We start from the raw sequence: 24908 nt of genomic DNA, 5'->3' as shown, positions 1-24908 counted from the left end.
GTGTCTGCTAAATTAAGAATCATTAAGAGCTCGTTATGATTTCAGATCTTAAAGCTTTATTAGATGCACGATTCATCCGTGACATAACTCTGCTGTGATCATTGGCTTCAGCTGATGTCATCGCTCATCCCTTAGTAATGAATAGAATAATAAGTGTTGATTTGTTCTGTTTTAATGATATATACATGTATGTCTTTTATTTCCGTCTAGATCTGCTCAGATCTCTGTTTCCTTCATCTAAAGAGTCTGCTCAGTAAAGACTGGAAGGGATAATAACTTGCTGCCTTCAGCAGAAACACATCTTTAGATATTGTCACAAGAAGGGAAGGGGTCAGTCAGATTTGAGTCAGAAGTGGACGTGGATCTGTGACGAGGCTCTGATCCGGATCGGAGCAGTAAACCAGAGCGGATCCAGATTCACTCGGCCGGTGACTGTGAGCAGATCTGCCTCGTGTTGGCTGTGTTGGAGTCATGTTCTCCAGAAGGTTCTTGCCAACAGTTTTGTGGTAATTAACCTAATTCAGCTGAGCTGTTAAACATGTCTCAGGTCAATATCACAACTAGACACTGATGAATCTGGGGCGAGAGCGAGAGCGAGAGCGAGCGCTGAAGTAGAAGCGGCTCTAATGAGCTGCGGCAGGACGAGCGTTTGACCCGTGTGAAACCACGGCTGAATGTGAAAGTCAGATCTGCTGTTGTCTTACACTGCTGCTCTCATGTTCCTCACACTTGAAATCTTTTCTTGCTCGCTGGCTTTGATCTGATCAGTTCTCCAGTGAAAGATTGTTGTGTGATTGTGAGATGTGTGACTGTGAAGCACTAACGCTGTCTTCCTCTCTCTTTCTCTCCTCGGTGCTGTCCGGGAACAGAAGAGTATGCGGTGGAAGGTAAGCGGCTGATCATTACCCGTTACTGAAGCTGTGTGATGGTGAGGATTGGTGTCGGCCGCTCTCAGATTGGACTGCGGTTTTGGTGACTTCTGGGGGCTTTGATTTGCTGCGAAATGAGATGCACTCTTCCTTGTTGTCTTTTTCTTCTGATGAGTTGGTTTGATTTGTACTTTCGGTCAGTTGAATTGGCAGGGCTCAGTGTTGTTTTATGGCATCCCGCTCTGTCGTGTGAAGTTCGTTCTCATCCCGTACGCTGAAGGTTAAACCCTCCTCATGGTGTCACTCTGGTGTCTGACAGAACTCGCTCGCGTCCGTCGAGGGCCAGATGTATTTACCCATAATTCCCCTGCAGGCTGGATTTGTCTGTGTAATTGATGGCGCTGTGCTTCTCTCAGGTGTGTGTTTGGGGATAAGGCGCAGGTATCTGGATGTTTTCCCTCTATCAGGACGCTGCTGATGGATTACCCCTCTCTACCCAGCATGCCTCGGGAGGCATGTCGCTATGGCAACAGAGGAGATGTGTGTGTGTGTGTGTGTGTGTGTGTGAGCTGATGATGATGGCAGAACACGCTTCATTGGCAGGAGCTTCATGGGTGTTATCCACATGTTTCCAGACGGTGTTTTCAACTTGATTTACACAAATCTGATAATTGTGTAATTTCCATTATCGTCTGAGCTGAAGCTTCAGCACCATTCAGTTTCCTATTCGTGCATATCAATTTTCATTTTACAATAATTAAAACTTTTATCACAATATTGAATTATGTTACAAAAATATTAAGCCTTTTCTTCTTAATAACAATTTTAAAGGGCTCATCGGATTAACATTTTCCACAATGGCATGATTATTAGGGTCTACGTGAAATGTTTAGCTTTAAAACCCTCAATAGCTGTGTGATCAACACCCTTCCTGCCTTGTCAAAAACAGCTCTGCCCACACAACCTGTTCTGGTGTATGTCTCTTTAAATGATAATGAGTTACTGTGCACCCCTCCCCCTATTTAAAATCAGATAAATCCCCTCCTCTCTTGTCTGCTCTGAGGCTCTTAATGATGGTTTGTGTTGGGCTGTGCAGCCGATGACAGAACATGTTCTCCGTGAACTCCTGTCATGTGTCAGAACGAGTACACTGCTGTCTCTTGAGCTCTGTGGGAGGACACCTTCAGATTAATGTGTGGTAATATTATAACAAGAACCCCGTCCTAGAGATCAGATCATTTTCTCACATGCTTGCAGAGAAAGGCGTTTTTCTGTTTTTTTATTGTTTACCTTTCTTACATGTTCCCGGGGGCGTAACGGACCCCGGAAGAAGCTCGTTGTCGTCCCTCACCAGCTGGTGCTGTAGACAAATAAAGTTTGAAAGACGTTTGCATTGAACTTTCAGAGCTGCTGATGCTCAAACAGCAACATAACACACTAACTACTGTTAACAAAGTGAAGTCGCAATCAATCATCCCTTTAACAACTTTTCCAAATAACAAGAAGAACATTTAAAAACAATAAAACAATGCTGGATAAAACAGCATGAAGTAAACAAATGTTTCAAACAGATTCAAGTACAAAAGACCAGAAGAGAGAACAGTGATCATGTTCAGCCAGAACAGCGGTCTGAGAACATGGCAGTAGTGATTGAGTCGTGAAGAGACGGGACGAGAGAGTGAATGATGCAGACGTGTGTGTCTTTACACATCAGTACATCAGGACTCCAGACTCTTCTCGTTCTCTGAGTCTGTGAAGAGAGGTCTGAAGCGTGTTGTGTGGGTCAGTCAGGAAGAGTCGAGACTGGAGATCTCAGCACTGACCTGGAGATGATCGACGGTCCACAGAACCGGTCAGACCCTGTAGAGCATCTGCTGCGTGAAGAATGATCTCTCAGATACAGACAGAGAGCGAGACGAACACAGACACTGAAGAACTGAGGGATTCAGGCCAGTGCTGATCTCTTATCCAGTGATTAGTATGACCGCTACAGATGAGCGATCATGACCGATTATCTATCAATGAACTAAACCTGCAACAAGTCATCAGACTCTGACCTGGATCCGCTTGTTAATCTAGCTTTACTTAAATAAGTCTGATCATCTTCAAAAAGACTTTCATTACATCTGCATTTATGCAGTCAGCTGATGTTTTTATCCAAAGCAGCTTTACTAAATTAAAATACAAAACTACAGAGAGTTGTATCTGCATCTTTATGAAAATAAATGAAGTGCATTATAATAATTGTAATAATTCGGAGGCAGAGCAGGTTTCTGTTTCATTGTGGCTCAAGCAGATGCTTGGTTTGCCTCATCGAGTCACTGTTGTCCTGTTTAACACGGCAGAGATGCTCTGAAACAATCTGGACAGTGCTTTAGAAATAAAGCTGACTTGACTTTAATCTGTACTCTTTAGATTTTATTTCTTTGTTATTAGACCATATAATGAAGGTCAATGGGTGCCAGTGATGCTTGGTTCCCAGCATTCTTCAGAAACATTTCACACAGATTACCACGAGGGCGAGAGTGTATGAGATAATGAGATCATTTGTGATGATTCCCATGGACCACACACACTCAAACCCAGAAAGCAGTTCATTTGAACTAAAAAAGTAATGAAATAAGAACAAATAAATAAAGGACAAGCAATAGCACAAACAAAAACAATAACAAGATGCAGATTTATTTGCGTTGCTGTCTCTTTAAGACCTCACGCATGCATCTCATTCCCTTCTATGATTAATACAAATCAACCGTTTACGTGAATACTCGCTAAGACAGGCATTTTGACCTAATTTTGTGTGTATTTGAACGTTTCCTCACAATAGGGCACCAAACAGAGCTCTTTTTGCACTTGAATGGTTTAAAGTCACTTCACTGTTTAAATTGGCAACACATTCGGTCATCTGTCACCGCATCACAAGCACAGAACCTGCGAGAAGGAGTAGGATTATGCTCAGTAAATACACACAACCGGTGATTCAGGTCCTGCTCTATAAATGACCAGACAGTGAATAATGTGAGAGCTGTGAGGCGTGCTTCTTTCAGATGTTGGCACAGGGATGTGGACGGGGACACTGGCAGTGATTAATGTTAGATAACCTGCCGTTCTTATGAGAGAGTGAATGGACACGGCCGTGCTCGAGCCAGATTGGGGTCCTGGACGCCCTGTTTTCAGGGGCTGGTGTAATTAGGGTCTCTGACGGGGTCTTCAGAAGCTGTGGTGAGATCGAGCGTCTCTCAGGAGCCCGTGGGGAAGGAGGCTCTCGTCTGCCACAGAAAAGCCCCACAGATGGATGAGCCGGGAACGCCGTGACCCCGTTCTGCTCCCAAACCTGTCACCTGTGTTTCCTGACCGCGTGCGTGAACTCTGATTGGTCTGGAATGAGTTTGAAGCTTTGGTGCTGTTAGTTCTGCAGAGATTCAGAGCTTCTGGAAGCAGAAAGCTGTTTCTTCTGGTCACGGATGATTGGTTTGTTTGTCTGACTGTAGATCTGCCGATCGGCTGCTGTCCTTATCTGCCCCATCCCAGATATAATGATCGTTCCCTCTGGAACATTCGGGATTAAACCTCATGACGGCTGGAGGATCTGGGATATTTCCTCCTCTCTTGGCTGTAAAATGGAAGGCTGATGTCCTCTGTAGATATGAGATTAAAGTTTGCAGTTATCACAGATTAGAGTGGATCAACTAAACCAGATTATGGATTATTTCAGAACATTCTCCAGAGACTTTTTCTCATTTTGTGTGCGATGGGTTCGTGTGATGTACAGATGAAACGGGTCGCTGTGGTTCTGTGTAGAAATGAGGAGACCTCAGCTGATCATAGTATTGATAATTCATTGATCCAGCCGTGTGTTTGTCACTTATACACCAGCAGCTGTGAATCTGTGTGTGGAGGCTTGGTCACACTGAGGGGCTTTTCAAATACTCACTGACCTTTAGGAATAATTATTGACCTCTTGAAGTAGTTGCCCATTCATGACTGGATTGACTTGTATTGATCTGTTCTATCTTCCCATAATGCACTGCTGCAGCACTCTGTAGCTCCGTCTGTGTGGTGGTGCTGATGATACCCTCCACATCAGTGTGACCAGAGAGAGAGCGAAGCTTCACAAACACATGACGTGTCACTTGAAGAAAAGCAGAGAGACCATGTGACTACAGCAGACCTGAGGCGTCCAATCAGCAGGCAGCGTTAGTGAAGCAGGGTTCTGCAGGACTTTAAACTCAAACTGAAGACTTTTTAAGACCTGCACAAATAGAAGGAGTACCATATGAGCGGTAGGCCAATGTCTGTAGTACCATATCAAGCTGTGCCATTACTGTGAAAACCATAACTTACACTTCAGACACAAGTTAAAAAAATGATCTTTACATCTTTACATTTCAGCCTGTAAACCATTGTTAAGAAAATGCAAAAGTCAAAAGTATGAATTATTATATTAATTTAAACAATTATTATTAATAAATTATTATAGCAATGAAATAAATTAAATTAGGGGTGTGCGATATTTACAAAAAATGATATCTCTATTCTGGGATTTTATCTATAACAATAATTAGATGATGTTTTTCAGTGTGTGATTGTGCTGGTATCTTAAGAACTACTGCCAATAGCTGACACCTGCATTGTTTCATATTCTTCTTACGAAAAATAACCATTATTATAGTAAAAATGTAGTAACCCATGGTTTTTTGGCGTGTTGACCACCATTTGTATAACCACAGATTTACTACAAATACCATGGTTAAACTATGGTTAATATATGGTTAATTTTTGTAAGGGCCGTGTGGTCAGTTCACAGCAGTTATAGAAATTAATCATTTCCATCAAGTTTTATGTAAATTTTTACATATTGTTAGTCATATTGTTGCATTTGGATTGTGACCAAGCATATTAAATCAGTATTAACAAAAGTTTTATTTGCAGTGCAGAGGAAGCACAGAAGCTGCATCAGAAGAGTCATTTACATGCATCTACACACGGTTTAACGCAGCTCACAGGGACATGGGATCCTTTAACCTGCGGTCACAGATGCATACATAATGTTTAACCTGCCAGTAGCTGGCAGTAAGTCACTGTTAATAAGTGAGTCGCTAGGATTGAACCGAATCATGTAAACACTTGATTCACCCTGTTCCTCAGAGACACAAACAGTGCTGTGGCTGGGTTTGAATGATTCTTGTTGGAGAAATAGAGCAAAAACAGCAAATATGGTGTCTAAAACATCATGCTTACTTTTGGAGAAAAAATGGCACACTTCTTGTGATATAAACTATTTGAAATGATATAAATATAAACATTGTCTGCCCCATATCTTGAATTATGTGATAATTGTAAATAATTTAAATAGACGGATTAATGCATGCGGTGAAAGAACGCACTGTAAATGTGTGAACGTGCACTAGTCTACCTGCTAGACTTCATCACATAATGTGTGTGTGTGTGTGTGTGTGTGTGTGTATCTGCGTGTGTGTGTGTGTGTGTGTCTGTCTGTCTGTGTGTGTGTGTGTGTGTGTGTGTCTGTGTGTGTGTGTGTGCGTGTGTGTGTGTGTGTATCTGTGTGTGTGTGTGTGTGTGTATCTGTGTGTGTGTGTGCGTGTGTGTGTCTGTCTGTGTGTGTGTCTGTCTGTCTGTCTGTGTGTGTGTGTGTACTTGTCTACCTATCCAACAGGGGACCATGGTGTCGTTACACACTCACCAACAGGGGACCTCTGAGCTAAGAGGGGACATTTTTCAGGTCCCCTGTTAGACATGCCTTAAATCATGCTAAAATCAACTGAAAAAGCCCCTGGTGAAGTTTTTTTAATTTTGACCAAGTGGGGACCTGGACGTGTGTGTGTGTTTAAACTCATTCTCAGCAGCGCCCCTGTAGGCCGGGGCAGGAACTGTAAGGGCAAATTCACACACGTCGTTCACACTCCTCTATTGTCTGAATGCCTGCTGCTCCAGAGAGACTCTGAGGCTCTGAGAGGAGATTGAACACAAACCAGTCTTTAAAACTCCTAAACTCTTCTAAACTCTTAAAACATTCATATTCTCAAACATCCAGGAGGACCACATTACAGTGAGGCAAAATAGTGTCTGAATTATTAGCATTATTATTTCACTCTAATGCTAAAAAAAGTTTATTTTTATATTTTTTACCCCAAAATTTTTTAACAGTGTATGTTGAATGTCAAGAACTGGTATTTTATTGTTATCATCAACATTGCCATTGCATGCATAGATATTGAGAATGTGAAATATTGTTAAATGTAAGGTCAGCCAATCAGGCGTCACACTTCACCATCTAACAGGGGACCAGTGTGCTTTTTTTTTTAATGCAACAATCAATATATAATTTTGAAAAACTGACATATTATAACCAAAAATTCCTCATAAAGTAGACTACCAGTAAATTTGATAAAAATTATTCTGCCAATAGACCTGACCATTTTTTGCTTAAGTGCTATCTGATATTATCAAGATGAATTTGTTCTGACAGGTTAAATCTGAGTTCTTGTCATCTTTTATTACCATTATCTAAACTATAGCAAATAAACTGTGATAGCGTTTGAAATGTTCAAGGTATCTGAATATATGTAGTTTTTACTGTATACATACACAATATACGTATATGTACTTATAATACTGACACATTGAGAAGTGTCTTTATAGTTAGTTTGTTAGTACTTAGTTTCTTTATTTTTCAAATAATAATAATAGTAATAAAAAGTAGTAATATAAATAGAGTCAGCCAGCTGTCAACAGTTCAAGGGCAGAGGTAATGCCTCTTATAATTAACTATATATATATATATATATATATATATATATATATATATATATATATATATATATATATATATATATATATATATATATATGTAATTATTATTTTTTTTTTTACATTTATTTGACATTTTCTTGGCTTAACCCCAATACACTTCTCAACGTATGAATGCAATCAAAACCCATTCGTGAGAAGGTCCTATCGGTGATGATAATTTGATCAGACAGATAGATAGATAGATGGATGGATGGATGGATGGATGGACAGATGGATGGATAGATGGATAGATGGATGGATGGATGGATGGATGGATAGATGGATAGATAGATAGAACAGATGGATAGAATAGTGCTAATGTTGATCTGAACACTTAGGTCCCCTGTTAAATGGTAAACTGCGACATCTCTTTGGTTGCTTTGACATCTCTTGAAGATTTCATGTTAACTTTGAAAATATTCAATTGGCTAAATTTCTAAATCAATGTTACAATCAACATATATTGTAACATTATATTATCATCCTTGCCATAGCATTCAGAGATGGTGAGAATGTGAAATATTGTTAAATGTAAGGTCAGCCGATCAGGCGTCACACTTCACCATCTAACAGGGGACCAGTGTGCTTTAGTCTAGAGAAACACTATTATATGCACAGACCTGTTGCTGTGTACGTTTAGCATGTACAGTTTAGTCTGTGTAGAAATGACCATGCAGTAGTGAACAAAATGGTGACCTAAACATGGAAACATTGAAATGAACTGATTTTGTTCAAGTGAAAAAAATTATTGAACATCATTGAACCAAATTTACACTTCAGTTTTCACCAACAAAACTTTTGACATTGTATGGGTAAAAACCAGCAGAAAGAGCTCCTTAAGGTAACAATTGCAGGTCAGTACGTTTAATAGTAAAGAGTGCATGTGTTAGATAAAATGAGTTTGGTCCCCAGTTAGATGGTGATGTGCGATACATGTCTGGTTGATTTGCCCTTTCTCGAATAACAAACGCACTATAAAGATTCTGGAGCTTAAAACTCAACAATTCTATTACTGACGAATACTGTTCAATTTAAAGGGTTTATCGTGGACTACGGTGTTTATAGTTTTTATTCGTTTAATACGCAAATTTTACATTATTTCGAGTTTAATGAAACACAACTTTTTTTCTGTCAAAAACAATTGTGTTTGACATGAGTAGCATATTTTACTAACTAATCAGCAAATGTTGTAAAAAATGCTTGAAAAAAATCTTACATTTCATCTTAAAATCTTAAATTTAATTTTAACAACAGTTTGTAAGTAAAAGTTCTTAATGTCAGTTTACAGTGAACTAGCACTAAATGCCCTTGAGTGTAAAAATAAAATAAAAATTCCCTGATTATTTTTCAAGCTACATAATCTAAAAGCAAATCAATCCCAGTCAAAGTGACTTGTTTTAAAGAATCCCCACATCCCCCAATTCCCCCAGCAGCGTCTGGTAAACTGATTGTGCTCTCTTCTCATATGCTAATAACACTAATGTTTCCACATTATCACCTGGCCCTTCACAGCAACAGTACCAACAGTATCCGGGCTAACTGAGTCTCATCCAATCACGGTCCAGATAGCTGGGTGGGGTTGTATACATACTCTGTTTTCCTGACAGAATCTATATTTGAATTTTTTATTTTTTTGTGAAATAAAATTCCAAAACCTTGAAGGACAAACTGCTTTTTGAGATTCCTACATTGCCTACAAGGGACCACATACAACAAAGCCTACTAAGGCCATTTCTCATCTCTTTTTTCCACTCAAGACTGAAAAGGTAAGTTATATATTCTGAATTTAGATTCTGATAACATGTAAATAGTAGCCTTAAAAAATAAATGTCTGCCAAAAATGCACGCAGACTGTTAAAATTTGCATGTAGTCTCTTTGTAAATGTTAGTGCTGTTTAATCTCTATTTACTGTATATATTTGTTCATTTGTTGATAGATTTTTTGTGGTTGTTTCTAAATATTGTTTTTCATTTTGGCAAATGCAGTGTACCCTAAAAAGATCTTGAATATTTCACAGGAAAATGAGACCCAGAAGAGTCTGTCCTGAAAAGGAAGCTTTGAAATTCATCGCATCTGGGAAAGATAAAGACATATTTCAGTCAAGAGTCAAGAGAAAGGTAAGTCATCATTTAAGACTCTGTCTCCAATACTGTATGACTGCAAATATTAATTAAATACTTGGCATAGTAGCTTTTGAATTTCAAGAAGTGTACTGTGCAATGTTATTACTTGTTCATAGTGTGCGGTGTGAAAAAATAACAACAGAAATTATAGATGATCAGTGGCTTGAATATTTAGTGTATTTTAATTTTGATGCACAGTTATAAAGATTGTAATGTACTGATAATCATACTTGATAAAATATAAAATATTGATAATCATTGGAACTCGAAAACAACTGGGACACATATTAAACTTGTATCATAAATGTATGTATTCTCTAAAGCTAATATGTGCATGTGTTTGTGACCAACAGATTGTTGATGAAGAGAAAAGAGCACATTTGTGTGCATTTGTGACCACAAACATCACTAAAGGAGAAGAAATGATGTTCGACTGCGGAGATCCTGACAGCCCATGGAGACAGGTACATTTCTATTTCAATAACTTTAGCTTATATTTCAGAGTTATTTCATGAATTGTTATTTATTTGTAGTAGTCAAACTTCCTTTGAGTTTTAATGTAAAATAATGGAATTAACCTGGCAAACTTGTTACAAACAATGTTAAATCAGTTTGGGATCAGTACGATTTTTAAAATGTCTTTAAAAGAATATTCTGCTCACCAAGTCTTCATTTATTTAATAATAAAAAGTACAGTGAAAACTATTCAATTCTGCTAATTCAAATTATTTCTGAAGATCATTTGACACTGAAGACTAGAGTAATGATGCTGAAAATACAGCTGCACTTCACAGAAACACATTACAGTTTAAAGAACATTCGATAAGAGAACAGTTATTTCAAATTGTAATACTATTTCACAATTTTAAATTCATTTTACAATATTTCTGATCAGGTAAATGCAGCCTTGATTAGCAGAAAAGTCTTCTTTTAAAAACATTAAACCAGTCTTCCTGATCCCAGACTCACTGGTCAGGTGTTGATCCTGTGAGAGGTGTGAATGTTTGTGGGGGAGAGAGAGAGAGCATGAACAGGGCTGATAGCACTACAACACAATAGAGATTATTGATCAAAGTGAAGAAAAAACAATCCGCACTGGTATGGTCTTTACTATATTTCATAAAATAGTACCACTTTCCCATAAGATGTCATTGGTTAACACTAGTTAACATGAAAATCACTTTTAAAGTGTTTATTAATGTTAGTAAACATGACTTTCATCATTAACAAATACAATGTTTGATTTTAATAATGTATTAATAAATATTATTTAATGTAGTTGAGCTAACATTAACAAAATATAAACAGTTGTATTTTTTTTTTTAATGTTAACAAAGCTTAAATATTTAAACAAATGTATTTCTCATTGTTAGTTAATGTGTCCTGTCCATCGCTCAGTGTTTTTAAATCAAACTTAAAGACTCATTTTTACACCCTTGCATTTGAGTGATGCGGTGTACGGTTCTTTTGATGTATGTTTTTATTTTTTTAAATGTGTATATATACATATTTTTTATTTTAATTTTTGATCTCTGTTGCTTTTAAAGTAACCTTTTCTTGTAAAGCACGTTGGATCAATGATGGTTGTGTTAATGTTGTGCTCTATAAATAGAAATTCAATTGACCTGACTTATTGTAAAGTGAGACTTTACACTTAACAAAAAACACTTTATTTTAAGGGAATAATGCATTGGTAATCCAGAATAATGCATTAGTTAATCAATAATTATTGGCTTATTCTGGTCAATAAACTTGAATATCAGTTAGTAAGTGCCACTCAATAATTGTGAAAAAGTTAATAATTACTGGTTTGTTTATTCTTAACTAATACACAATTCTGGATCCTTAAAATGTTAGGTTAATCATGAATTACTAGTGTGTTATTACATGAATTACATCTTTTAATTTGGGTCTGGGTTTGAGTATAAAAGGGGATGCAAGTCAAAAAGTTTAATGTATGCAATAATAAAATTTTAGTCTGTAACACATATGATTAAAATAATCAATTAAAGCATTAATTAAAATCAGTTTTACAAAAAAGAGCACTTGTTGAAATGTTCTGCATGTCACTTTCAGCGTTCATAACAATATCATTATTAGTTCTGTACAGCTTAGTCAGGTGGCCATTACTAGACATTGATATAAATGAATCTTCTATATTACAGGTAGCAGGATGCTTGGTCCATTACATCCTGACGGATGGACAACACCCTCATCAGACCACTACACCCTACACCCAGGATCCACTTGGTCTGTCTCTACATGTCAGAACGAGTAACTTCAGTCTTCAATGGGATGAAAAACTAAACATATCTTAAGCACAATGCTGAGCAAATCAGTGGAAGAGCGTCCTACTATTGAGGAAAGCCTTCAGGAAGTCAAAACTATGTGCAAAGACTTATTGTAGAGTTTACAATAAGCATTAAAATGATTGGATATAAGTATTAGTGTGAATTTACAGGTTTGATCACCAGTCTTATCAAATATCAACCACAAACAGCTACAGCTCAGGAAAGACTTCAGACTTCAGTCTTGGACACATCAGTAAATCACTATTGCCATTAAATCAAAACGGTATGATCCATTCACCATAAACAATACACAAGATCTAAAGATCATTGTCTTTTCGTGTTTTCAACTTTGTGAAGTATGTATTACTGACATTACATTTTTTTAATTCATTCATATATTTATTCACTATATATATTTTTTATCTTTTAATTTTGTTAAATAGCAAAACCCAGAAAGCCCTGGTCAGAAACAGAGAGGAAAGTCATAGAACACAGTTTCAAGATCTACTTTGAGGAAATGAAGGCTTCTGGAAAAGTGGACTGTGAAAGATGCATAAATGCAAACAGGATTCTAAAGGATAATGGAAGAGACTGGAAAACAGTTAAATACTTTGTGCTCAACAGAATAATTTCAGGTAAGAGAAGTTTGGGTCAACAGTACTGAGCCCATAAACCCTGAGAGCGTGTGATGTGGAGTATCAGTGTTGAGTCATAACTGTGCCGTGACACTGAAGGTCCATGTACATGCAGCATCAGTGCGTCATAGCATTGAAATGACTGACTACAGCTGTTTTCAGCTCCTGTTTGGGACTCTGTTTTAGACCTGTTATAACTTTGATGTAAGCCACTGTAATTTTGAACTATTTAATTTTTTTAAAAATAAACATATTTTATTATTTTCATTTTGATTTGTTGTTTTACTTTTCTTGGCAATGTTGATAATAAAAATGGAGCCCCTAAATCAAGTGCTGCTCTGAAAAATGTTAGTGTGTTAAACGACTAAAGTGCCAATGCTTAAAGTATTTTATTGTAGCTCTCCATACAACACCTGACACTAATACACATGGAGGTCAAAACTCAAAATTATATATTGATTGTTGCATTGAGAATTTTCAGTTGGATCTACAAATGTGCAAATGTTAAAAGACATTCAGTTCATCTAATTTACTGGAGCCAACTGAAGATTTTAATGCAGTAAATAAAAAAAATAAAAAAACACTGGTCCCCTGTTAGATGGTGAAGTGTGACGCCTGATCGGCTGACCTTACATTTAACAATATTTCACATTCTCACCATCTCTGAATGCTATGGCAAGGATGATAATATAATGTTACAATATATGTTGATTGTAACATTGACTTAGAAATTTAGCCAATTGAATATTTTCAAAGTTAACATGAAATCTTCAAGAAATGTCAAAGCAACCAAAGAGATGTCGCAGTTTACCATTTAACAGGGGACCTAAGTGTTCAGATCAACATTAGCACTATCTATCTATCTATCTATCTATCTATCTATCTATCTATCTATCTATCTATCTATCTATCTATCTATCTATCTATCTATCTATCTATCCATCTATCCATCTATCTATTAAAAAAAAAAAAAAATCCCATTTAGCCTCCAAGATCAAACCGGTCCCCAGTTAGATGGTGAAGCATGACGTGATCTGTTTGGTTGCCTTTACATTTAAAAAATTACTTTTATTTATTTATTTATTTCTGAATATAATGGCAATGCTGATAATACCCTAAAAATAGAGCCTCTGAAAAATGTCAGTGTTAAACAGCTAAAGTAGCCTGATTAAAAGATATTTTACTGAACTCAACTGAAATTTTTCAATGCAGCAAGCTAACATATAATATTGTTTCTTAAGTTAACATATAATATTGTTTCTTAAGTTAACATATAATGTTGTTTCTTAAGTTAACATATAATATTGTTTCTTAAGTTAACATATAATATTGTTTCTTAAGTTAACATATAATATTGTTTCTTAAGTTAACATATAATGTTGTTTCTTAAGTTAACATATAATATTGTTTCTTAAGTTAACATATAATGTTTCTTAAGTTAACATATAATATTGTTTCTTAAGTTAACATATAATGTTGTTTCTTAAGTTAACATATAATATTGTTTCTTAAGTTAACATATAATATTGTTTCTTAAGTTAACATATAATATTGTTTCTTAAGTTAACATATAATGTTGTTTCTTAAGTTAACATATAATGTTGTTTCTTAAGTTAACATATAATATTGTTTCTTAAGTTAACATATAATATTGTTTCTTAAGTTAACATATAATATTGTTTCTTAAGTTAACATATAATGTTGTTTCTTAAGTTAACATATAATATTGTTTCTTAAGTTAACATATAATGTTTCTTAAGTTAACATATAATATTGTTTCTTAAGTTAACATATAATGTTGTTTCTTAAGTTAACATATAATATTGTTTCTTAAGTTAACATATAATATTGTTTCTTAAGTTAACATATAATATTGTTTCTTAAGTTAACATATAATATTGTTTCTTAAGTTAACATATAGGGCCCTATTTTAACGATCTGAAACGCAAGTGTCAAAGCGCGAAGCGCAAGTAACTTTGTGGGCGGGTCTCGGCGCTGTTGCTATTTTCCCGGCGGGATAAATGGCTCTTGCGCCCGGCGCAAATCTAAAGTGGGTTGGTCTGAAGCAGCTTCATTATTCATAGGTGTGGTTTGGGCGTATCGTGAAATAAACCAATCAGAGCGTCATCCAACATTCCCTTTAAAAGCAGGTGCGCAAGTTCCATTATGGATTGCTATTATTATGGCGTATTTACCAGGCGCACTCCAGGAGCGGTTCACAGCCGAGGAGACTGTTGTTCTTGTAAGAGCAGTGAAAGACAGAGAAGTTGTGTTGTATGGGGATGGGAGAATAATTAGCCTGAATAATTTGTAAGCTAGATTTATGCCTATTTTGTTCACATCTTCGTGGCACACCACAATGATTTCCGTCATCTTAATATTTTTTTAGTGTAACAATTTATGACTTGCAAAAATAACTGTTGCATCTGTGTAGATTACATGAGCAAAGTGTATGCGCGTTGTGCACGCTATACATTATGGTCAAGCATGCGCCCTTAAAATAGCATAATGAACAACGCGCAACGCGCCACTGACTTTAGACTAGGTTTTTTCTGGTCAGTGGCGCAATTGTTTAATGGAACAGCAAAATAGCACCAGGGATTGTTTGCGCCGGAACACGCCTCCTTTTTTGCGCTGAAACGCCCAGGGAGCGCAAGTTCATTCACTAGTTTAGCGACGTGCCTCTGTGGAGGGAAAAGCGCGCTTTGAGCGCGTGCAAAATAGGAATGACACATGCGTCGGTGTACAAAGTCAATTGCGCTGGGTGCAAGATAGGGCCCATAATGTTGTTTCTTAAGTTAACATATAATATTGTTTCTTAAGTTAACATATAATGTTGTTTCTTAAGTTAACATATAATGTTAATGTGTCTGTGATGTAAGAAGAGGTGATTCAGTCTAACAGGCGTCACACGTCACCATCTAACTGGGGACCAAACTCATTTTATCTAACACATGCACTCTTTACTGTCAGAAGTATTGACATGCAATTGTTACCTTAAAGAGCTCTTTCTGCTCTTTTTAACCCATAAATTTGTTTTGTTTATGTAAATTAAACAAACTAATAATGCTTTACTGGAGAAATTAATGTAATTATTTTCTCCTCGCCTTTTATTGTTTGATTAGCATTAATGCCAACACTTAACTCAAGCCACAAGACAAGATTTTTACAGATACAAAAAGGAATCTCAGTGACCAACTACTGGTCTAAAAAATATTTGACTGGAAAAATCATCCTGTAATAAATATAATTTCAGTTCTACTTTCTGAGTATGAATTATCATATGCAGTAAAAACAACAACACTCAAGCTCTGTAAAAGGTTTTGTTCAACTGCCTGGCTTCTCTCCTGCATGATTTTATGTGAGTCTCTTTAGACATTGGAACCGTACATGAATTATGAGCTTCTAGAAGTAGGATCACAATGTGTCAGTCATCACCGATGTGACGTTGAGAGTGACCGACTGAAAGTGAAATCCTTTTCACAAACTGAACATACAAATAAACACATAGCAAATAACATAATAGTCGTATTAAGTAGAAACAATAAGTGCTCTCTATATATTCAAAGTTCAAATAGAGAAAGATAACAGATCTATAGACAACTACAAAACCTGTTATAGCCTACATACTAATAACAGTCTAGATATGTTATGAAGCCTAACTTGCTCGCATCAGGGAGTCACTCTCAAAATGCGGGGTATTAAAATCCCTTTTAAATACGCGTACATGTTTCGATTTAATGATCGCGGGATCACTCGGCTGTGCTCTGAACATACATTATAGATTACAAGACATTAATTTTATCAGACACTCCACAACGAATCCTCCTTTGATGTTTCTTATCGGCCAATGAGGGTCATTTTTGTTTGTGTTGAACAAAAAAAAAAAGTCAAATAATAAAAACAATTCCACACAGACTAAACTGTACATGCTAAACGTACACAGCAACAGGTCTGTGCATATAATAGTGTTTCTCTAGACTAAAGCACACTGGTCCCCTGTTAGATGGTGAAGTGTGACGCCTGATTGGCTGACCTTACATTTAACAATATTTCACATTCTCACCATCTCTGAATGCTATGGCAAGGATGATAATATAATGTTACAATATATGTTGATTGTAACATTGATTTAGAAATTTAGCCAATTGAATATTTTCAAAGTTAACATGAAATCTTCAAGAAATGTCAAAGCAACCAAAGAGATGTCGCAGTTTACCATTTAACAGGGGACCTAAGTGTTCAGATCAACATTAGCACTATTCTATCCATCCATCCGTCCATCCATCCATCTATCCATCCATCTATCTGTCTGATCAAATTATCATCACCGATAGGACCTTCTCAGGAATGGGTTTTGGTTGCATTCATACGTTGAGAAGTGTATTGGGGTTAAGCCAAGAAAATGTTAAATAAATGTAAAAAAAAAAAAAAAAAAAAAAAAAATTATTAATAATAATAATATATATATATATATATATATATATATATATATATATATATATATATATATATATATATATATATATATATATATATATATATTTATATATATATATATAGTTAATTATAAGAGGCATTACCTCTGCCCTTGAACTGTTGACAGCTGGCTGACTCTAATTATATTACTATTTTTATTACTATTATTATTATTATTTGAAAAATAAAGAAACTAAGTACTAACAAACTAACTATAAAGACACTTCTCAATGTGTCAGTATTATAAGTACATATACGTATATTGTGTATGTATACAGTAAAAACTACATTTATTCAGATACCTTGAACATTTCAAACGCAATCACAGTTTATTTGCTATAGTTTAGATAATGGTAATAAAAGATGACAAGAACTCAGATTTAACCTGTCAGAACAAATTCATCTTGATAATATCAGATAGCACTTAAGCAAAAAATGGTCAGGTCTATTGGCAGAATAATTTTTTATCAAATTTACTGGTAGTCTACTTTATGAGGAATTTTTGGTTATAATATGTCAGTTTTTCAGAATTATATATTGATTGTTGCATTAAAAAAAAAAAGCACACTGGTCCCCTGTTAGATGGTGAAGTGTGACGCCTGATTGGCTGACCTTACATTTAACAATATTTCACATTCTCACCATCTCTGAATGCTATGGCAAGGATGATAATATAATGTTACAATATATGTTGATTGTAACATTGATTTAGAAATTTAGCCAATTGAATATTTTCAAAGTTAACATGAAATCTTCAAGAAATGTCAAAGCAACCAAAGAGATGTCGCAGTTTACCATTTAACAGGGGACCTAAGTGTTCAGATCAACATTAGCACTATTCTATCCATCTGTTCTATCTATCTATCTATCTATCTATCTATCTATCTATCTATCTATCTATCTATCTATCTATCTATCTATCTATCTATCTATCTTTAAAAAAAAAAAAAAAAAAAGAAAGAAATATTAGCCTCCAAGATCAAACCGGTCCCCAGTTAGATGGTGAAGCATGACGTGATCTGTTTGGTTGCCTTTACATTTAACAAATTACTTTTATTTATTCATTTATTTATTTCTGAATATAATGGCAATGCTGATAATACCCTAAAAATAGAGCCTCTGAAAAATGTCAGTGTTAAACAGCTAAAGTAGCCTGATTAAAAGATATTTTACTGAACTCAACTGAAATTGTTCAATGCAGCAAGCTAACATATAATATTGTTTCTTAAGTTAACATATAATGTTGTTTCTTAACTTAACATATAATGTTGTTTCTTAAGTTAACATATAATGTTAATGTGTCTGTGATGTAAGAAGAGGTGGTTCAGTCTAACAGGCATCACACGTCACCATCTAACTGGGGACCAAACTCATTTTATCTAACACATGCACTCTTTACTATTAAACGTACTGACCTGCAATTGTTACCTTAAAGAGCTCTTCATTTTACTTTATTTTTGCTATCCTCAAATTAACTATAGTATCTTGTTTGTTTTGTCTTAATATTTTTTGGTTTGACTGAAACAAATATATATATATATATATATATATATATATATATATATATATATATATATATATATATATATATATCTGTGTGATTGCATTCATATATTAAGAAGTGTATTTGTATTAGTGTCAAGCCCAGAAAATATCTTCACGTCATACTAATTTATTAAACATTTTGGATTTCTATCAGAATATTTCTTCAATGGTGATATAGTGTGAATGTTTCAAAGTTTAGAGTTGCATTTAAATACAGTTAGATTGTAAAGAAACACTTGGTACAATTGCCCTTGTGTTTCCACACACAGTTGCATTGCAGTCTATGGAGGTCCTCTGTTGGATAGGTAGACGTCACTCAGGTCCCCACTTGGCATGTTTTTAAAAAAAATTAAAAATGCATTTTTTCAGTTATATTATGAAAAAAGACCTCAAATGAAAATTTTGTATGTAATTTTTGTTTCTTAAAAATGACCAGAAACACTGGTCCCCTCTTGGTCAGTGTAGAGCGATAGTCCCCTCTTAGTAACATAGACGTGTATGTGTGTGTGTGTGTGTGTTTTAAGAACTCCGGATCTCTCTGCTGAAAACTCACTAAACCCTTCTTGAAGCTGTTACTAATAGTTTTTGTACAGTATAATTATGGGATGGATGTGGTGTATGGTTCCCTTTTTTCACAGATATTAATCATATTAATCAGTGAATGAATCAGATCTCAATCAACACTACACTCCAGAAAGTCAAATTTAAGTTGAAATGATGTTTACAATGTTTTTGTGAAGTCTGGCTGTAGTTTTCCTGAACTGTAATAACCTGCTCATACCGTGGTGTCTCTGGAGTCAGACAGACTCAGACTGGCAGCACTGATCTTCAGACAGTTTTGTTGTGTGTTAAAGCATTCATTCACAGTCATCACACACACACACACACACACACACACACGCATGCGTCGTGTCTGGAGCAGTGAATGCCTGAATTACCCACGTGTCTCTCTGATGAAACTCTTCAATCCGTCACACTGGAAAGTCTTTCACAGCTCTATTATAATGGTTTTAAAGCGACTCGTCCTCTGTGTAAATGTCACACACTCGCTGTAATTGCTCTGACCTTTGGAACGCTTCAGAGTGGGCAAACGTCATGTGACGAGCTGCAGCAGGAAGTGACACGTCTCCCTCCTGTGATGTGCATGATGTGAGCTCAGTTTAGGAGTGTGCACGTGCTGATCCACGCTCTGAGACGATCAGTGAGTGATCTCCAGCTGATGTTCATGACTGTCTGAAGTCATCTCCTCAAGGTTTCCTACCAGAAGAATGTTTCATTAGTTTGACTAAAAACATTGACTGAAAAGTCTTCTTCTAATATAACTCAATGCCACTTGTTTCAGTATTTAGTTAAATAATAGAAGGATATTTACTGAACTGACCTCCATTGACTCGTCTTCTTGCATTATTGAAACACCATTTTCCTGTTGGACTCAGTAAAGCTGCTCTGACGCAATCAGTATTGTATGAAGCGCTATAGAAATAAAGCTGCCTTGACATTTATATATACATACATTTAGTGGAAGTGCCATAGAATATACAGTTTATACAGTATTAAACCATTACTCCTATGGGATGAACACACTTTACACTAAAACAAAAACACACACACACTCACTCACACAGACACACACACACAGACAAACACACACTCACTCACACAGACACACACACACACTCACACAGACACACACACACAGACACTCACACAGACACACACACACAGACAAACACACACTCACTCACACAGACACACACACTCACACAGACACACACACACACTCACACTCACTCACACACACGCACACATGCACACATGCACACACAGACACGCACACAGACACACACACACACACACGCACACACTCACTCACTCTCACAGACGCACACACACACAGACACACACTCACTCACTCTCTCACACACACACACACGCACGCACATATACACACAGACACGCACACAGACACACACACACGCACACACTCACTCACTCTCACAGACGCTCACACACACACACAGACACACACTCACTCACTCTCTCACACACACACACACGCACGCACATATACACACAGACACACACACACGCACACATGCACACACAGACACGCACACACACACACACAGACACACACACGCACACAAACACTCACTCACTCTCACAGACGCTCACACACACACACACAGACACACTCACACGCACACAGACACACACTCACTCACTCTCTCACACACACACACACACACACAGACACACACACACACACACACACACAGACACACACTCACTCACTCTCTCTCACACACACACACACGCACGCACATATATACACACACACACAGACACACACACACAGACACACTCACACACACACACAGACACACACTCACTCACTCTCTCTCACACACACACACACACACACACACACACAGACACACACACACAGACTAATGATGATTATTTTGTCTAGTAAGTCTCAGACATGTTTTAAACCTGTATGTCAGTGTTTGTTCAGACTCGTGTATTATGGGACAGTTATGTGTGTGTCAGATCTGTGTTTATTACAGAAACGCTGATGTTTTCCTGCTGCACACGTCACATGAATCTTCACCGCATTCACACTAAAGCGGAGCGGCTACACGGTGACGTTTGACTGAACGTTTACCAGTCTGTAAGTGTGTTAAACACATAATTGAGCTTCCCTTTCATTTCCCAAACACAGGGACAAGACACAGACATGTTCTGTGGCGTCTGACGGCATCACACACACTCAACCATCTGCTCCCTGAGAAACACTTCCCATGATTCCACACCACTGCAGAGAGATGTGTGCTGGATACAGCAGCACCAGAATACAACACACACACACACACACAATCAGCTGAAAACCTCAGGAAACCTGATCAGAGACACAGCACAACATCTGCACTTATACACATATTCACAAAGATTCATGTAATACAATTACAATATAATAAGACTGGGATATGAATCTGGATCGGATTGTGCTAAAAAAACAAAGCACTTGTGCAAGTACAGAATAAAATGGTTTTCATGAGCAATTAAAGAAGGACATAAGAAATGACTCTCTCTCTCTCCGGTGATTGATCAGGTGCTTCGAGTGTCTCTCGCCCACACTCTGAGTCACTGACTGAATGAATCACTCATAATCCAGATCAGAACCAGCAGAAACCTTCCAGCGGACTCTGAGAATGAGTTTCTGATCTGAGCTTTATTCAGAAACACAGCAGCTCTGTGTAAAGCTGATCTAAAGCTGATGTTGCAGCAGTGTCCTCCGTACAGGAACATGAACCGACAGATGCACCATGACACGCGTGTGGGAGGAAGTGACCTCATAAACACTGCTGCGTTTCCTGAGCAGAGATCAATAATACTGAGAAACTCCATCAATGATTCACTTCAGCGCACGGACATGAGCTAAACCTGGAAAACACACACACATTCAGCCAGAAACTCCATTCACATCATGATCTGGATCTCACCGGTTCAAAATAAACATGAATCTAAAGACTTTGACTGCAGCAGAAATACAGCTATCATTATAATGAAATAAAGCATCAGCAGTAGCTCTATGTTCAGTTATCCTCTGTTAACCGATGGATCAGCCGTTCATCTGTGGAGTTTATTTCTGACGTGTTCTCGGTCTGGCGAGATCAGGACTGAAGTGTGTAAACCATGACACACACACTGGGCTTCAGATCAACACGACTCTGAGTCTTATCAAAGACAGCCGTCTCACACACTCTCCACGCCTCCAGATCTTTCTTCTGAAGCGACACACACAGGAATCTCCACCGGTGCTTCTCTCACCTGTGTATTCACCCATCACATCGACGAGAGCAACACCTGAATGATGGACGAGATGATTCACGATCAAAAACCAATGCATCTGGACCGTTTGCTCCGCTGGAGTGTAAAACAGAAATCACAACCTTCCCAGTCCAAACCAGAGAAACGAATGAAACTGAAGTACAAAAGCAGCTCATAATGATGATAAGAGTGTCTCCTGCATTCAGAGCCATGTGTCTGGAATATAAACGTGTGTTATGGATGATGTTAATGAATGTGTGTGTAGAGTATAAATGAGTATAAATTAACTTTTGTATGATGGTGATCATCATCATCTCAGTTCAATTCAATACAGGTTTATTTGTATAATGCTTTTCACGATACTAATCATTGCAAAGCAACTTCAAACAGGAGATTACGTTTCTTCACTATTTAGTAGTAGTTTATCAGAGCTGATTTCAGTTTATGTGCATATGGCAGAAGTGTGTCTGTGTCTTCATCTCTCTCTCCACTGACGCTCATGAAGGGATCTTTGTCTTGTGTTCACATGTGTTTCTAGTGTGATATCAGGCTTGGTCTGAATCTCTGTGAGTCACAGCTGCACATTTGAATGAGAGGAAGCAGAGCTCTCCAAACCCTCATGAGCCTCCTTCAGTCCTGGAACCACTGAAGAACCACTGAACATCTGCCTCTCGTGAACAACACACACTCACACTCACTCACACACACACACACACACTCTCACACTCACATACACACTAACACTCACTCACACACACACACACACACACACACTCACACGCACACACACACACACACACACACACTCACACACACACTCACACGCGCACACACACACACACTCACACACTCACACACACACTCACACACTCACACGCACACACACACTCACACACTCACACTCACATACACACTCACACTCACTCACACACACACACACACACACACACACTCTCACACTCACATACACACTCACACTCACTCACACACACACACAGACACACACACACACACACACACACACACGTTTGTTTCTGTGTAAAGTGTGTTCATCCCATAGGTGTAATGGTTTTTATTCTGTAGAAACTGTATATTCTATCTCCCTTCACCAACCCTACACCTAACCCTAACCCTCACAGGAAACTTTCTGCATTTTTACTTTCTCAAAGAAACTCATTCTGTATGATTTATAAGTGTTTTGAGAAATGGGGACATGGGTTATGTGCTCATAAGTCACTCTCTCCTTGTAATACCTGTGTCATACCCATGTCATTATACAGAGTTGTGTCCTGATATGATACACACACACACACACACACACACACACACACACGCATGCACACACTCACTCACACACACACACACACACACACATATGGTTGTAGAATTGTTCCATTATTCCAAATATATAGATTCTGATTCACAAATAAATATAAAGAGATTTACAAAAAAAAATAAAATATATTGAAAAAAATAGCAGATTTGTGGATCCCTCGCTGTGCATTTGTAGATTTTGAAACATTTATATCGTCAAGCTGGTGACAGTCCACAGATACATGACTCCACCCACCATCTACACAAGCCAATCAGATGACAGCCATACTTCGCTGACCAATCGTAGCACGTTCTCGCTGTAGCCAATCACGTTTTGCTTTACAATCAGGATGGGATTCATATGCACCCCTGTAAGGAACTGCATTCTAAAGACAAAGATAATGTTTTTTGAGGTAAAACTAAAATTATATAATCAAGAACTGTAAAGAGTTAAACGTTTTAAGTTTTTAGGGTTGTGGTTTGATGAAAGAATTACATGGGAAATGCATATTCATAAAATACTGGAAAAAATGTAAGAAAGTGATAAATATAATGAGGTGTTTAGTTGGCAGTGAATGGGGGGCAGATAGGATGGCATTAATAGCCATATAATGTGTTGATTAGATCTGTATTAGATTATTGGTGTGGGGTGTAGGGTTAGGGGTTAATGCAATTTATACTAGGTAATATTTTACTAAATAATTTTGGAAATTAATTTGAAGTTTTATTTTTCAATATCTTTAAATAAATAATTTATGGGAGAGAATATAAAAGAAAAGGGAGGAAGTCATTTTAGTCCACACTCCATACCAGTTGGTGGCGGTAATACACCATTTTGTTGTTTGTCAACTGCCAATAAAACCTCAAAAGAAGAAGAAGAAGAAGTAGGTTCTATGGACTTCAAATTGAGCTAAAGTGCTTTTTGTGTGGTTAAAAAAAAACTGTTTCCAAAAGATTGATGGAGTGAAAGGTTTCTTTTATATTTCCATCAGGATCAGTGAATG

At 37.0% G+C, this 24908-nt stretch overlaps 1 protein-coding gene and 1 long non-coding RNA gene across 2 annotated transcripts in view; both read left to right on the top strand.

The window, feature by feature from the left end:
• Window positions 1-24908, top strand: part of LOC113084593 (neurexin-2-like) — a 114364-nt gene that overhangs the window by 38846 nt on the left and 50610 nt on the right. The window contains exon 2 of the mRNA XM_026254909.1: window positions 870-887. Within this exon, the coding sequence (XP_026110694.1) occupies window positions 870-887 (18 nt within the window). The remainder of the gene's footprint in view (window positions 1-869; window positions 888-24908) is intronic.
• Window positions 9740-12999, top strand: LOC113084594 (uncharacterized). Its single transcript, XR_003283775.1, has 3 exons — window positions 9740-9800; window positions 10160-10270; window positions 11972-12999. It is a non-coding gene; the product is annotated as an uncharacterized LOC113084594 (long non-coding RNA).

This window comes from Carassius auratus, unplaced genomic scaffold (genome assembly GCF_003368295.1).
Source record: "Carassius auratus strain Wakin unplaced genomic scaffold, ASM336829v1 scaf_tig00040333, whole genome shotgun sequence".
Taxonomy (NCBI): domain Eukaryota; kingdom Metazoa; phylum Chordata; class Actinopteri; order Cypriniformes; family Cyprinidae; genus Carassius; species Carassius auratus.
The sequence above is the reverse complement of the archived record's forward strand: the minus strand, read 5'-3'. Positions and strand labels throughout refer to the sequence as shown.